At 41.0% G+C, this 14413-nt stretch overlaps 1 protein-coding gene across 2 annotated transcripts in view; it reads right to left on the reverse strand.

Annotated features, from left to right (window-relative positions):
• The window catches only part of LOC126253050 (ubiquitin carboxyl-terminal hydrolase 5), a 160586-nt gene that overhangs the window by 16596 nt on the left and 129577 nt on the right, over positions 1–14413 (reverse strand). For both annotated transcript variants that reach the window (XR_007545889.1, XM_049954130.1), the window contains exon 12: positions 1517–1905. Coding sequence is in view for 1 of the 2 variants with exons in the window: in XM_049954130.1 (XP_049810087.1) it covers positions 1517–1905 (389 nt within the window). In the remaining variant the exon portion in view is untranslated. The remainder of the gene's footprint in view (positions 1–1516; positions 1906–14413) is intronic.

The raw sequence follows: 14413 nt of genomic DNA on the forward strand, positions 1-14413 counted from the left end.
TTATACTATGGATTGCTCTGCATTGATTCCATGCAGGGTATGAATGTGCTTGTTTGTACAAATGGGAGTTCGAAAATACGCCCGTGTGAAACTGTACAGTTGTCATGCAAACCATGCAGCACCTGGTTGAAGAGTGTTTATTGCACAAATTTCCTTGCCTACTCAATGAACTGCATTTGGTAACACCAAGATCTGAGGACTGGTTAAGAGATCTAGATTTACAAGATGTTCTTGGAGAGGGGAACAAGTACACAATATTTTAAACAGGAACCGTTTGAGGTGCAGCCATTTGAAAACGTGTCTGCTAGGTAGGTATGCAACAGGGTATTCTTCGGGAGGGGAGGGGGGGGGGGTACGTCGGATTGGCTGATGTCATTTGGCATCTGACATGGTTTGAGCCTCATCATGTGTCTGTGAGACTTAGAACAACAAGGTTGAGTACTCGTTTGCAGAATAAACTGACATGATCCTTCCAAATGGCGAAGCTCATGGTAATAGAAGAGATGCTTGTCACCTTTGTCAAGATTGTTCTTCACAATGTCCAACTCCATCGCATACCTTTTTTGCCGTAGTTATGCAATGGCTTTGAGAAAGGGTACCTTCACCTTCACTCTTGTGACTGTGGTGCTCCAGGGAGACACCAAACAGCAGAACTGGAAGAGGTCGTACTGCATACATTGAAGACAACCCATCAATGAGTACACAATCAATTTCTTTGCTTATTAATGAGTGGAACTGTAAAACAAGTGATGCACTGGGTTGGGTGCCTAAACAATTACTTGTAAAAATGGTTGTGTTACCAACATGTTTTCAAATAGCTGTAGCATGGAAATGGTATGTTTTCAGTCATCAGTTCCAATTCAAAATTAACAAAATTTTTATATCTATATAAGACCGGTGTCTTACATTTTATAGCTAGTTTGACAACACATGAACCTGTATTCAGTGCATGCCGCCTTTAGGTATGAACTATGTATTTTGCATAAATTCAGTTAGATTACTAATAAGCCTGGTTAAATATTGCACTAATTTTTAGGTTTTAATATACATTTTTTTCTGTATTGTTTTAAATCTGAAGATGGTCACTGTATGGCCGAAACCGTTTATAACTGTGTCATAAGAATGTGATTGTGCCTATAAATAAACAAACAATTTTTACAAAATAATCACTCATTCCATTGACAAAATGTCATTTTTTCCAAATATTTTCAAAATATTATCTACTCACTCCTCTCTACAAGCCCTACAAGTTTGTAATGGAGATTTCTAAACACCTTGTATTTTGTATTTGTAATATATATTTAACGATTTATAAATGAAGTTCTTAAAAAAAGAATGTAAAATCACTATGCAATCTTGTTGTTGAAAGACTGACATCACAGTGTGTGTGTGTGTGTGTGTGTGTGTGTGTGTGTGTGTGTGTGTGTGACAGAGAGAGAGAGAGAGAGAGAGAGAGAGAGAGAGAGAGAGAGAGAGAGGAAATGATATTTAGACAAGTTAACTTCAATATACTAACCTTTGTTTGGTCCAGAACTGGTACCCAGAGGAACAAATGGATCCGAAAAATCTGAATCTCCTATGTGACTCATCAACCAGTTTGTAGCCTGATCCAAACCAGCACCATCAGTAAAATAGACAGCACGTTTGCAGGCTTCAGGTGGGAAACCCATGTCTACAAGCTGTGAAATCAGATTTTCATCCAGAGGAGGCATTTCTATGGTAGCTGGTGCTTCTGGTAAAGGTTCTTCATCTGGCTGCGGGCCACCACCACGAAGTGCAGCAAGATCTATTGTATCTGGCATTTCCACAGCTACATCCAGTTTGATAGGTACCCAATCATCACGCAGAGTAAACTTCTTCAAATGTATAAGGAGATAATCGGGAAATGAAGCCAGTCTCGTTGTCCTTTTGAGCAAAAGATAAATGGGCATATATAAATCAATGAACACACATTTTTAATTGCAGTTGTAGGTTATTTAGACTGTACTCTGATATATTATTATAAAGAAGTAGTGCCCCTAAGACAGCATACACAGCATTGCACACAATGATTTCAGACAAACAACGCTGTACTGATATTGAGGTGCATGATGAAATTTGTAAGCATTTGAACTATACGATTCTAAGAAAACAATATTTTTACCACATTTGTTGTTTTATTCAAAAATTTTTATCACATCAACAAAAAACCAATACACCATATTCCGGAGTAGTTCACACTCTGGACATCCACTAACATGCTAATTACACTCCCTGAACCTATTTGGTGTACTACCTTGGAATTTTTCTTATTATAAGTGTGTGCTTAATACATGAGGTTACATAGTGAGAACTGCCATGCAGTTGAACACATCAAGCTAAGCAGATTTGTCTTTTATGAGCAGTTAATACAATTTTTGTGAAGAATAAAGTCATACTGAGATGGAGCAACGGATATACACTACAGTGACCAGAGTCATGGGATATCTCCTAATATTGTGCCAGTTCTCTTCTTCTCAGTGTATTGCAGCAACTCAACATGGCATAGATTCTCACAACTGCGAATGTGTTGCCAGTGCAGGATTTTGTGCATGAACTGACTTCTCAATTATGTCTCATAAATGTTTGATGGGATCCATGTTGAGCATTCTGAGTGGCCAGATTATTCACTGTCTAGAATGTTCTTCAAAGCAATTGCGAACAATTGTGGCCCAGTGAAATGGTGCACTGTCACCCATAAAAATTCCATTGTTGTTTGGGAACATAACATCCATGAATGGCTGCAAATGGTTTCCAAATTGCCAAAAATTTAGAGAACTCAGTCCATTCCACATAAAAACAACCCACACAATTATTGAGTCACCACCAGTTTGCACACTGCCTTGTTAGCGACTTGGGTCCACAGCTTTGTGGGGGCTGCACTAACCCTATCATCAGCTCTTACCAACTTTTCTGGTCATCTAGGGTCCCACCAATATAGTCAAGAGCCCAGGAGAGGCACTGTTGGCAATGTAGTGCAGTTAGCAAAGGTACTTGCGTCAGTAGTGTGCTGCCATAGCCCATTAATACCAAATTATGCTGCACTGTCCTAACAGATATGTTTGATGTGCACCCCACATTGATTTCTATAGTTATTTCACTCGCTTGTCATTTAGCAGTAACAACTCTATGCAATAACTGCTGCTCTTGGCCGGTAAATGAAGGTCATCGGTCACTGTGTAGTCCAAGGTGAGAGTAAGGCCTGAAATTTAGTATTTGTGGCACTCTCTTGCCACTGCAGATTGTGGAATCTCGATTTCCCTAATGATTTCTGAAATGGAATGTCCCATGCATTTAGCTTCAACTACCATTATGCACTCAAAGTCTATTTATTTCTATTGTGTGGTCATAATCATGCAAGAAACTTTTTCACATGAATCACCTGAGCACAAATAACAGGCTCACCCACGCACTGCCCTTTTATTCCTTGTGTACATGATACCACCGCCATCTGTGTAAGTCCATATCGCTATCCATGACTTTTGTCGCCTCAACGTTCATCAAATACATTCAAAATTGTGAAAAAGAATGATGGTGGTACTGGTGTTGATGCATGTATACAGACAGAAGCCATGCTATTCAAAAGGACAGGGAACTCATATGTGAATTGATTAGTATGACTATCAAGAAGCATAATAACGAACTAAACCAAGAAGTTGCAACAGATGTTAGCACATTAATGACTGTGCACACTATTGATGGAGTGATGGGCATCAGCTACAAAAGTGTCAATGAAATCACTAACAAATATGCTGTAAAGCAGGAGCTCTGTTCCTGTAGTGTACCATACAAATTTGCTGAAACAAAATGCAAAATGGATGGAAACTGTTGGACATTTCATTGACATTTATGACTAAGATCTATATCATAGAACTGTGATAGGGGATGAGAGCTGGTGCTAACAGACCTATCCAGACTAAGTTAGGAAAACATTATGGCCACAATGCATATAGGTCAGTATTGTATGTCAAAGGGCAGTCAAATGCCAATGTCAATTATACTTCAATAGATTAAAAAAGAAGTCTTCACTTGGAGATTACTGTGGAAGCAATTGTAGCTATTCAGCTGTATCTTATGTTTTCTTTTATAACAACAATCACTCATTACTTTCCTCTCTCATACCATACTACACCATACCATCTACATGACTTGTCATTAATGTTGATGTACACAATTAAAATGCTATTGCAGTGTACAGTTTGAACAGCCAAAACAGAAGCAGAAAGCCAACTTCGGTACACAAAACTGCTCCAATTGGTGTTTACATAATGTCATGTCATTTTCAGTAGACAGATTTGCAGAAGTAGACCAAGAGATGAACACAGTAAATAGGTTCAAATGGATGTATATTCCGGTTGTTATTCATAGATGGAGAGCCCAAACCACAAGATGATTAGCAGCTTCAGATTACAAATACTTCACAACTACCAAGAAATTATACTTCAAGATTAATACAACTGGTCCTTATCACCAAGAAATAATATACAAGAACAACATACAAGAATATTTAAATGGAAAAGATCAGCAGTCTTAACTTTTTGTGGCGGCACTAGTACACGGTATTCAAGAGAAGCAACTACAGAACATTAAAATATCAAGTGACATAACATAAATGTCAAGAAAAATGACATATACTAACTTTGAAGAAGAATTATATAGTTTATTTGATGTTTACAATTCATATGAAAGTTACATTGAGAGTGAATAACACAGAAACTGTCACAATATACTAACAATTCACAATGATTCACTGAAAGAAGTTGAACATAAAAGTAGTACTGGGACCATTCAATACTAATCCGAGTGGTTCAAACAAATAACCAAGCACATACAAAAAGAACTAATGCTATGTCACAGATACTATGCACAAGGATATCGTAAATCAATATCAGTTCAACGCAACACAGTTTGTATTCTGAATGACTGAGCACAAGTTGGCAACTCAGCTGCAGTTCAGTGAACGGCTACAAGGTGTCGTTTCCAGCATGCAGCAACACCAGCTACAAGAGTTACAACTAACACTACCATGCAGTGAGCATTTGCCAATAGCAGTACAATCCAGTGGGTGAAAACAAAATTTAATGAACAAATTAAATAATGGTATTTTTTAGTCATACAGACATTTATGGTTGAGACAGAAATTTTCAATCAATTATAACATCAGTGTCAGTTGCAATTACGTAACTTCAAGACATACAATAATAGGCAGGTAGATACTTACATGCCGTACCTACACATTACTATCATTCTTCATTTTTCACTGTTTTACCAAAGAACATGGCTTTGATAGGAGACAATATGACAATGGAAGAAAATATGCAGACAATACTAACCAACTTTGTCAATACAGACAATAGAATTGCTCAGATACAACAACTTTGGTACTCTGAACAATAATACTTTCACAAATTGAAACTAGACTAGATACAATGGAAACCATACTAGACAAAGTAGACACTTCAATAAGCAGGTTCACTTTCCAGCTATGGTAAGATTGATAAATTAGAAAAAAAAATGGAATTTGGATTTAAATAGATACACAGTTTAGGTGGACATTTAAATTTTAATGAAGAAAACTTAGCAATATTTAAAATGTATACATTATTATTTCAATAAAGAAGACTCCAATGAATAATGATCAAATATTAAAAGCAGAATTAATAGAAATAGAAAAAACTTTAGAACAAATCATGATTAAGAACATAGACGTATGTACATTATTTGCAAATAAAATGAAACAACTGGGGAAAGTAGAAGCTAGTGGGGAAACGACTGGCAGTGGAGAACTTGAATTTAATAGAGATTTACTGCTTAGTATGTTAATAACTTCTGTTGCCATTGAAAGTTTACCATAATCCGTAACTACTGACACATTAGTAATGTCTGTTACTAGTACTACAGTTACTACCTGCTGTAACTCAATGATAAATAACTTATATCACTGCTCCACAAGTTGAGGTACACACTACATTGCGTAACAGTGAAGATGAGAGTCCTTTTACAAAATATACATGTAGTAATGCTTGCTTATACTTTGAATATGTCAGACACGAGATAAGCACAGAATTAGTGGATTTATATTATTTATATACAGTAATACCAGAAGCACTCAGGGATTTTGTGAACGAACCACATCGTCCTAGGGGGCAACGAGCAAGGCATGTGTTCTTTTAGTGACTGAAGGGTGGTCTAAGCTAGTAACATTATAGCCAATGAAAAAATCTACAACCCGTACAATGATATCTAACTCATGGGACCGCTATTAGGATTAGGGAAGCCCAGCAAAACACTATCTGATAACGGAGCACAATTTACTGCTGGAAAATTCAGAAAATTTTCAGTGTGGAAAAATTAAATTCACATTTTAATTGCCAGGTACCACCCTCTGGTCCTGGGCCTCTGTTACAGGAGACTGAACTCCCTACCAAGAAAAAGAATACAGTAGTTCAGATGCTCAGGGTAGGACTGAGTGGGTATCGCATAACTGGCTTCTGATTTGTAGTGGAGGGACCCAGTCTGCAAGTGTAGGCTGGTTAAATGGCTAGTCCGAAAGGCACCTCTCTGAAATTGGACCCTACTATGATGTATCGAGTCCAGCATCTGCAATGCTGAAGGCAACACCAAGCCATATGGCAGATGGCCATAATCAAGACAGGACAGAATAAGAGCTTTCTAAAGTTTCAGAAGCGTAGAGCGATATGCAACCCAGTTGATGTTACTGAGGCAGCGAAGAATATTAAGGTGCGACCAGCACCTTTGCCTAAGTTGGTGAAGGTGGAGAAGCCACATTAATTGGGCATCAATGAGCAGTCTCAAAAAATGATGACACTCCACCACATTGAGCAAATCGTCACCAAGATAGAATTCTGGTTGTAGATGGACAGCATGATGGTGACGAGTGCATGATGCATGTGTTGGCAGCCAAAACCTGATAGCAATGGGTGCATCCTGCAGTCAGTGTTCAGCAACACCCAGAGTCGAGGAGCAATAGTAAAAGTAAAAATCATCAGTGTACAGACAGTGTGCCACTGTTGACCCCTCAGCTGCAGCTAGACCACTGATAGCCACTAAGAAGAAGAGGCACACTCAATACAGGGCATTGTCGGACCCTATTCTCTTGTATCTGGGGGGGAGGGGGGGACTGGTACTGCAGGACAGTTCAGGGCAAAACTCAGGAGTGAGTTTTGGAGACCTCACTTATGTAGGGTAACGAGGATGTGATGATGCCATGTGGTGTTATAAGTCCTTTGCATGTTGAAAAAGTGAGTGATACGATGTAGACACTGGGCAGAAGTTGACCAGATAGCAGACGCCAGCCATATCAAATTGTCAACAGGAGAATGGCCTTGGTGAAAATCATCCTGGGACAGAACCACAAGATCCTGAGACTCAATATACCAACACAGTTGGTACTGATGAATTCCTACTCACTGATTGGAGCATTATATGGTTCTAGGTAAAGTTTAGTGAAAGGTAAGTGAATTAACTCCACCTGCTGTTTGAGGACGTGAAATGCAGGTTGATAATTCTTGTACACAGAGGCCCAGACATAATACAGAGCAAAATGTCCGGTGACAGTGTCTGAGTCAGTATAGGCAACAATATTCAACCTGTGAGCGGCTGGTGTCCATAAACTTGAGGAAGAGGAATCTGCAGTACAATGGTACTAACATACTAATCCCAGCATTCTTGTTTCTGTTGTTTTATTAGGTGTCGGACCAGGGCACAGAGCTGTTTAAAGGCAATGAGATGCTCCACTGATGGATGTCACTTATACCATTGGAGAGATCATCTACAATCTCTAATGGCTACGATGATTTTGGAGGTCCACCAGTGACGCCAGAGGTGAAGGTATCTGTATCAGCACTGTTGAGTGCCCATCTGGAAGGATACCCAGGTGAGTGACACTGAGGTAGTGGTCATAAAGGTCATCATGAATTCTCCAGTGGATGGAGGGGGAAGACCAGGGCTGCATATGGAAAAATCAATGGCCAAGCAAGAGTCGTACGTCACACTGAAGAGTGTAGGTGTACCATTATTCCAGGGAAAAAGATAGAGCTCTGCAAGCATAACGTTGCTGGGTCCAATGGTTACGGCCGACCACTGACGTCAAACTTAAAAAAGAGGGGGGATGGGGATGGGGGGGGGGGGGGGTGGCAGAGCTGAGAAATCAGTGCAGACAACACATTCTGAGATATTTCACCATGAGGGGGGTTACAGGCGGTACAATTCAGAAATGTCCTCACACCAACAGCTACAGTCTCCAAAGACTTATTGAGTGGCACATTTTCACTGTGGACAGAGTTCTGCACATACATACAAACTCTGCTAGACACACTTTCATAGAGAGCGCCCTTTCTAAAATTGCCACAAGAGCTGTGAAGGGTAGGGATCTACAGTGATGAGATGCAAGTTTCCTGGAGGGCACTGCAAGAACGTAGCTCAGCCAGGTGGTGGAAGAAACAGCAAGTGTTCCAGAAGAAACACACTATCAGTCTCCTGTTGGCGTGTGAATGGACCCAGGAAGCACGTCATGCCCCAGAGTCACCTGCTGTCACCACCAGTTGCGAGGATGCGGCCTCAATATGCATCGGTAATGAATCAGGTTGTGTAGGGAGATCCAGTGCCACAGGAGCTACCACGAATTTTGCCTTGCATACAAGGTGGAACATGTGGGGTCTAGTGGCACGGGGGCCACCACAATCGCCTTCCTTGGAGGACTGCTGCTTGTCCTCCTGTCTTCTCCTTATACGATTTCGATGTCTGTGAGAGTTTGTCTACCTTCGTTTCAGGGAAAGAGGAGGAATGTAATTCTACAACCAGCAGCCCATGGCTCCTTCAGCCACTGGCTGGTATCTGGTTGCAGGATCAGCAAAATCCTGCGAGGAGAGTGTCCCAAGAGACCCCGTGCTGGTGAGACATGCTGGAGATGGGTGATGCTCTTCCAGCTGGGGGCTGGGGATCAATGTCCCTGACATGTCGGTAGTCACCCTGGGTGTGGGGCAAACAGTAGAAGTGGGGCTCTCAATCACCAAAGGAGCAGGTCTAGTCTAGTGGCCCCCGAGGGCCCAACATAGAAAGCACAAAGGACAAGGGTACCTTTGCTAGATAGCATTGTATTTGGACATGCATTATAGGGTGCAGAGTTGTAGGGCTCTCCTTGATAGGTCAGCTGTGCACTACACGAATGAAGAAGCTATTCTATTAGCAGAGTACTTGTTGAGTGCACATGGCATTTTCTTTACGCTCGGCTTTAGTCAGAGGTCCTCTGATGAATGCTTGCCAGTTGATACGCAGAGTGAGAAATCAGATTGCTTGCGAAGTCACACTCTGCTTGTCAAAATTTTAACAATAAATTGTCAAAGTATTCGTCACGAAGTTCTGATATGTAATACTCTCCAGGAAACTTCTCGCACTCAAATTAATCTTGAGACCAAGAGGTGACTGAAACAAAGTAGAAAGCTCCGAGATATTTAGCAATTCACAGAACATACAATGGAAAGACAGATTATATGCCATAAGAGAGGGTGTGTTCAGTGCAGTTAACAAAAATATTGTCTCTACTGAGGTTGAATTTGAGTGTGACAGTGAAATTATACAGACGTGTATAACAGATCTAGGAGAAATGAAGTTAATTGTTGGATGTTTTTACTGGCCACCTGATTCTGAAGTGACAGGTTTAGAGTCATCCTAGGAAAGTTTACGGTCAGTATAGCAGAGATGCCGAGACCAAGCAATATTCTTTGGAGGTGACTAACTTACATAGGCTGGAATGTCAATGGATTCACTACATGTGGTATGGGCAGACAGTACTTCTGAACACTTTCGAAAAGGGCTGTGAACATCTAGTTACGCAACCCAGACCTTGTACCTACAAACAGGCTGACCTTGTTGACTGTGTAGCATAGAAACTGGGAGGTTATCATGCTGTAGTGACAATGGTTACTAAAGTTAGTAAATCACTCAAGAAGACTAGGAAAGTATTAATTCTAGACAAAAAAAAAAGCAGTTGTTAGCATCCCACTTAGACAATGAATGGTCATCATTCAACTCCAGTACGACAGACATACAAGGATTATGGGCAAAGTTTAAACTGACTGACAGTCAGCCAGCTGAGAAGCTTCACTGTCTCCAGTAGTAGGGTTAGGATCGAAACTGGTTCTAAATCTAACCAGTGACCTTTATGGAAAGAATCATTATTTTTTAGTCAGGTTTTTTGATGAAACACTTATAAACCAGGGTGTTTCAAGCCAATCTGTATACAACATAGACTGGCAAATCTGTTGTCCCCCCACCAACAAACATGAAATAGAAAGTTATTGGAATAAAACTTAACATGGGAATCACTAAAAATCCTAGCTACAGAGATTAGTGCAGCACTGACCCAGACCTTGGCGAAAGTTATATATCAAAACTAATATCAGTAAAAAGATTTAGTTGGTTACTGAGTAACTTGCATCTCAAAGATAATTCTGTTGTTCCTGACAAAAACAGTCAGAATTATGAAAAACTATACAAACTACATACATTGTTAGATCATTTGAAAAGGAAATTCCAAGACTGCTACACAACACATCAGAATCTCACTACTGATGAAGCAATGATTGAATTCATAGGCAAATCTTCTCTCAAACAGTGCACAAGAGACAAAGCTATAAAGACAGAGAGTAGAAAATGTGGATGTTATGTGATGTAGCATTATACAACTTGCATTCTGATATTTATAAAAGAAAAGTTCCACCGGAGACCTTCGTGGAAAGAAAGAATCATTATTTTTACACAATATTATTTTACGTCATATGATCTGTTGAAGAACGTAGTCCAATAGTCTCCACACTTGCGGGAACAATAAATCCGAGAAAGGAAAAATGCAAAAACTCAAGGGGGATAAGGAACTTGAGAGAGGGGAATTCGATTACAGAATTAGTAATGATACAGTAGTTAGCTATAGATGGAAGGATAACAGGGCAGTCAACATGATCATCATGCAGCATCATGTGTGTCCACAGTTAAGTCGCGGAATGAAAGATGGAACAATAACCAATATCAATTGCCCTCTTGTGTTTAAAGATTACAATTCCAGTATGAACTATGTAGATAATTTCGATCCACTGAAGTCAGACTATGCTACAGACAGAAAAAGCTAGAAATAGTGGATGAGAGTGTTCTTTCACTTTGTAGACTACTATGTAACAAATGAATTCATTCTGCACAAGGAGATTGAAATGGAGCAGTTCTCCAATGGAAGATGTGCAGTTGGCAGTTAAAAAAAAAGCCGTGCCCATACTGTGTGGATGCGTTAAGTGTGCAAAGTACCTTTGTACCCGAGAGCAGGCAAAAACTGTTCCATCAACTATTGAACTTGACCACCATAATGGTGTGGCGGTAACTTACGTGACTACTTTTAATACTAATTTTTTGTTGTTAAGGTGGATTTTTTTTACAAGCCTACTGTAGAAAACATATCACAACAGTAAAACTAAAGTGTTATATGTAGATCAAATTGGAGACATGTAAATTATTGCTCATGCCCCTCAACGGTAAATTTTTATGGCATTACACCTGCCACTCAATGATTTAAACAATGGATAAACCAGAACGAAATAACAATAATGTGAAAAGTATACAAACTTAATTAAGCTGACCCAATCAGTAAGACATATAAAGGATTTAAGTGTTGTTCTGAGACTCAATTATTGAAGGTGTACCATTAATATGATTACAGGGATTTGCTTATGACTATCATGAAGTTGTACACTAATTGTAATCATGGAAGGGCACATTGAAAGAGGATTCTGCGATTTTTTTTTTTAATAGTTTGTGAATGTAGCAAACGAGGTGTTGCATATATGAAAACAAATACTGTGTAACGTATGTAATAGTTTAAGCAATGGAAAGATAGGATGGAATAATAACAATATAATGAAAAGGATGTATTGCTACTCACCACATAGAGGAGGCACTGAGTTACAGACAAGCACAATCAAAAGACCATTAAACGTTTTAGCTTTCAGCCAAAAGGACTTCTTCAGAAATAAAAAGCACACCGATATGACCCCCCCCCCCCCCAAACGGCCACTGTCTTCAACCACAGTGGCCAGATGCAGACTGCTACTAAGTCTGATGTGAGCAACAGTCTGAGGTGGATGGTGGGGGTGATGAGGTGGCATGGGGAGGGCAGGCATAGCAGGTTAGGGGTGGGGAAAGATCATGCGCTGCTTGTAAGAGCACAGAACATGGTGGGGACAGGATAGGGCTGCTAGTTGAAGATTCGGGACACTGTGATGGGAAGGGGTGTGTGGAATTGGGGGGGGGGGGGGGGGCGCATAGGAAAAGAAGAGGGGAGAGGAAAGAAGTTGAGATGGGGAAAGGACTAGTGAATGTGCTGGCGGAATGTAAGGCATGTGTAGTGCTGGAGTATGACCATGAACAGGGCTGGGGCTCGTGGAGGCCAAGGCCAGATGGGTTACAGGAACAAAGGATATACTGTAGGTAGAGATCCCACCTGCACAATTCACAAAAGCTGGTGCTGATAGGAAGCAGCCAGATGGTGCAGGCTGTAAAGCACATCATGGTGGTAAAGCCACCTCTTAGCCAATGTTTGAGGTAATCATTCACCTGAAGAGACATCTTGTTAGTCCCCTATAGCCTACCATATTCCCACTGTCCAGCCAAGAAGGAGCACTACTCTCTTGACTCAGTGTACCACCTAAGACTGGAGCAACAGAGTCACATTCTTCACCAGCATTCTGACTACATCTCATCATGCCCTGAAATGAAGAATATCCTACTCACTATCCTCCCCACCTCTCCCACAGCGGCATTCTTCCACCCGCCGAGCCACTGCAATGTCCTTATCATCCCTTCTCCACTCTTGCTTTCAACCCCTTGCCTCATGGCTCATATCCTTTCTATAGACCTAGATGCAAGACTTGTCACATACAACCTCCGACCACCACTTACTCCAGTCCTGTCACAGTCATCTCCTACCTCATCAGAGGAACGGCTACCTGTGAAAGCACCATGTGATCTACAAAGTAAGCTGCAACCACTGTACTGCTTTCTACATGGCAAGACAACTAAAAAGCCATCTGTCTGCATAAATGGCCATCACCAAACTATGGCCAAGAGACAACTGGACCACGCAGTTATTGAACATGCTGCCCAATACAATGTGCTTCACTTCAATGGCTGCTTGGCAGCTTGCGCCACTTGGATCCTTCCTACCAACATCAGCTTCTCTGAACTGCACAGGTAGGAACACTCCTTACACTATATCCTTCATTTCTGTAATCCCCTTGGCCTCAATCTTCATAAGTCCAAGGGCAGTCCTCCACCTACCTATCTCCTCCTCTGTTCCCACACTGCCACTACACATCTTCCATCCCCTTAACACACTAATAGTCCTTTCCCCTTCTCTATGTATCTCCTTTCGACTCCCCCCCCCCCCCCCCACTGGAGTGTCCTGTTGACAGTAGCAGCCCCACTCATGTCCCCCCCCCCCCCCCAAAAAAAAGCACAGTGTCCTGACACTATAAATAGCAGTCCTATCCTGTCCCCATCACATTCCTGCACACTCCCGCTGGCAGCAGAACACCTCCTCCCATCGCTACACTGCTAGGCCCCCTCCTCCTCGCCCCATACTGCTCCATTCCTACCGTCCGCCTTTGATTGCTGCTCATGTCAGACACAGTTGCCGCCCACAATAGGAGGATACATTAGCCATGTGTGTGTATACTTTCACTTATTCAAAGGGGTGGGAGTTGAAAGGCTGCAGAAATTTTGAATTTAAAAATCCCTGAAATATGCACAAATGATTATATGCTAAAAATCCCTCAATGTCATGTACAAATGTATAAATGTGTTGTGATATGGCTTTATTAAGTTATGGTGTCATTATTACGAGAGTTGAATGAAAAGTAATGCCTCCACCTTCGTAACTCTTCAACAGTTGGCAGCATTTGTATGCAGCAGGTCCTGGCTTGTTTCACAGCCTCTTCCCTACAGCTCCAGTTGGCAGGAAGCCTTAGCATTGAACGGTTGTGTTGTTACAGTGTAAAGTATGGAACCCTACGCAGATGGTCGGTCAATGCGATTTAAGCAATTTGTAGTCATTGAATTCTTGACAGCAGAAGGTGTCACACCAAAGGAGATTCATCAGAGAATGAAAGCAGTTTATGGTTATTGTGTTGATGTGAGTACTGTGCGTCATTGTGAGAGTAAGTTTAAGGATGTTGAGGCGGGAACATCTAACCTGCGTCATGAACAAAGAGTTGGACGTCCTGTAACAGCAACCCCCAAGTTTCATAAGCAAAATGTTGACAGATTGATTCAGGACAATCATCGTATCACTCAGAGAGAAATTGCAAGCACAATCGGCACTTCACAGGAATGT

The sequence above is a fragment of the Schistocerca nitens genome, chromosome 4 (assembly GCF_023898315.1).
Source record: "Schistocerca nitens isolate TAMUIC-IGC-003100 chromosome 4, iqSchNite1.1, whole genome shotgun sequence".
Taxonomy (NCBI): domain Eukaryota; kingdom Metazoa; phylum Arthropoda; class Insecta; order Orthoptera; family Acrididae; genus Schistocerca; species Schistocerca nitens.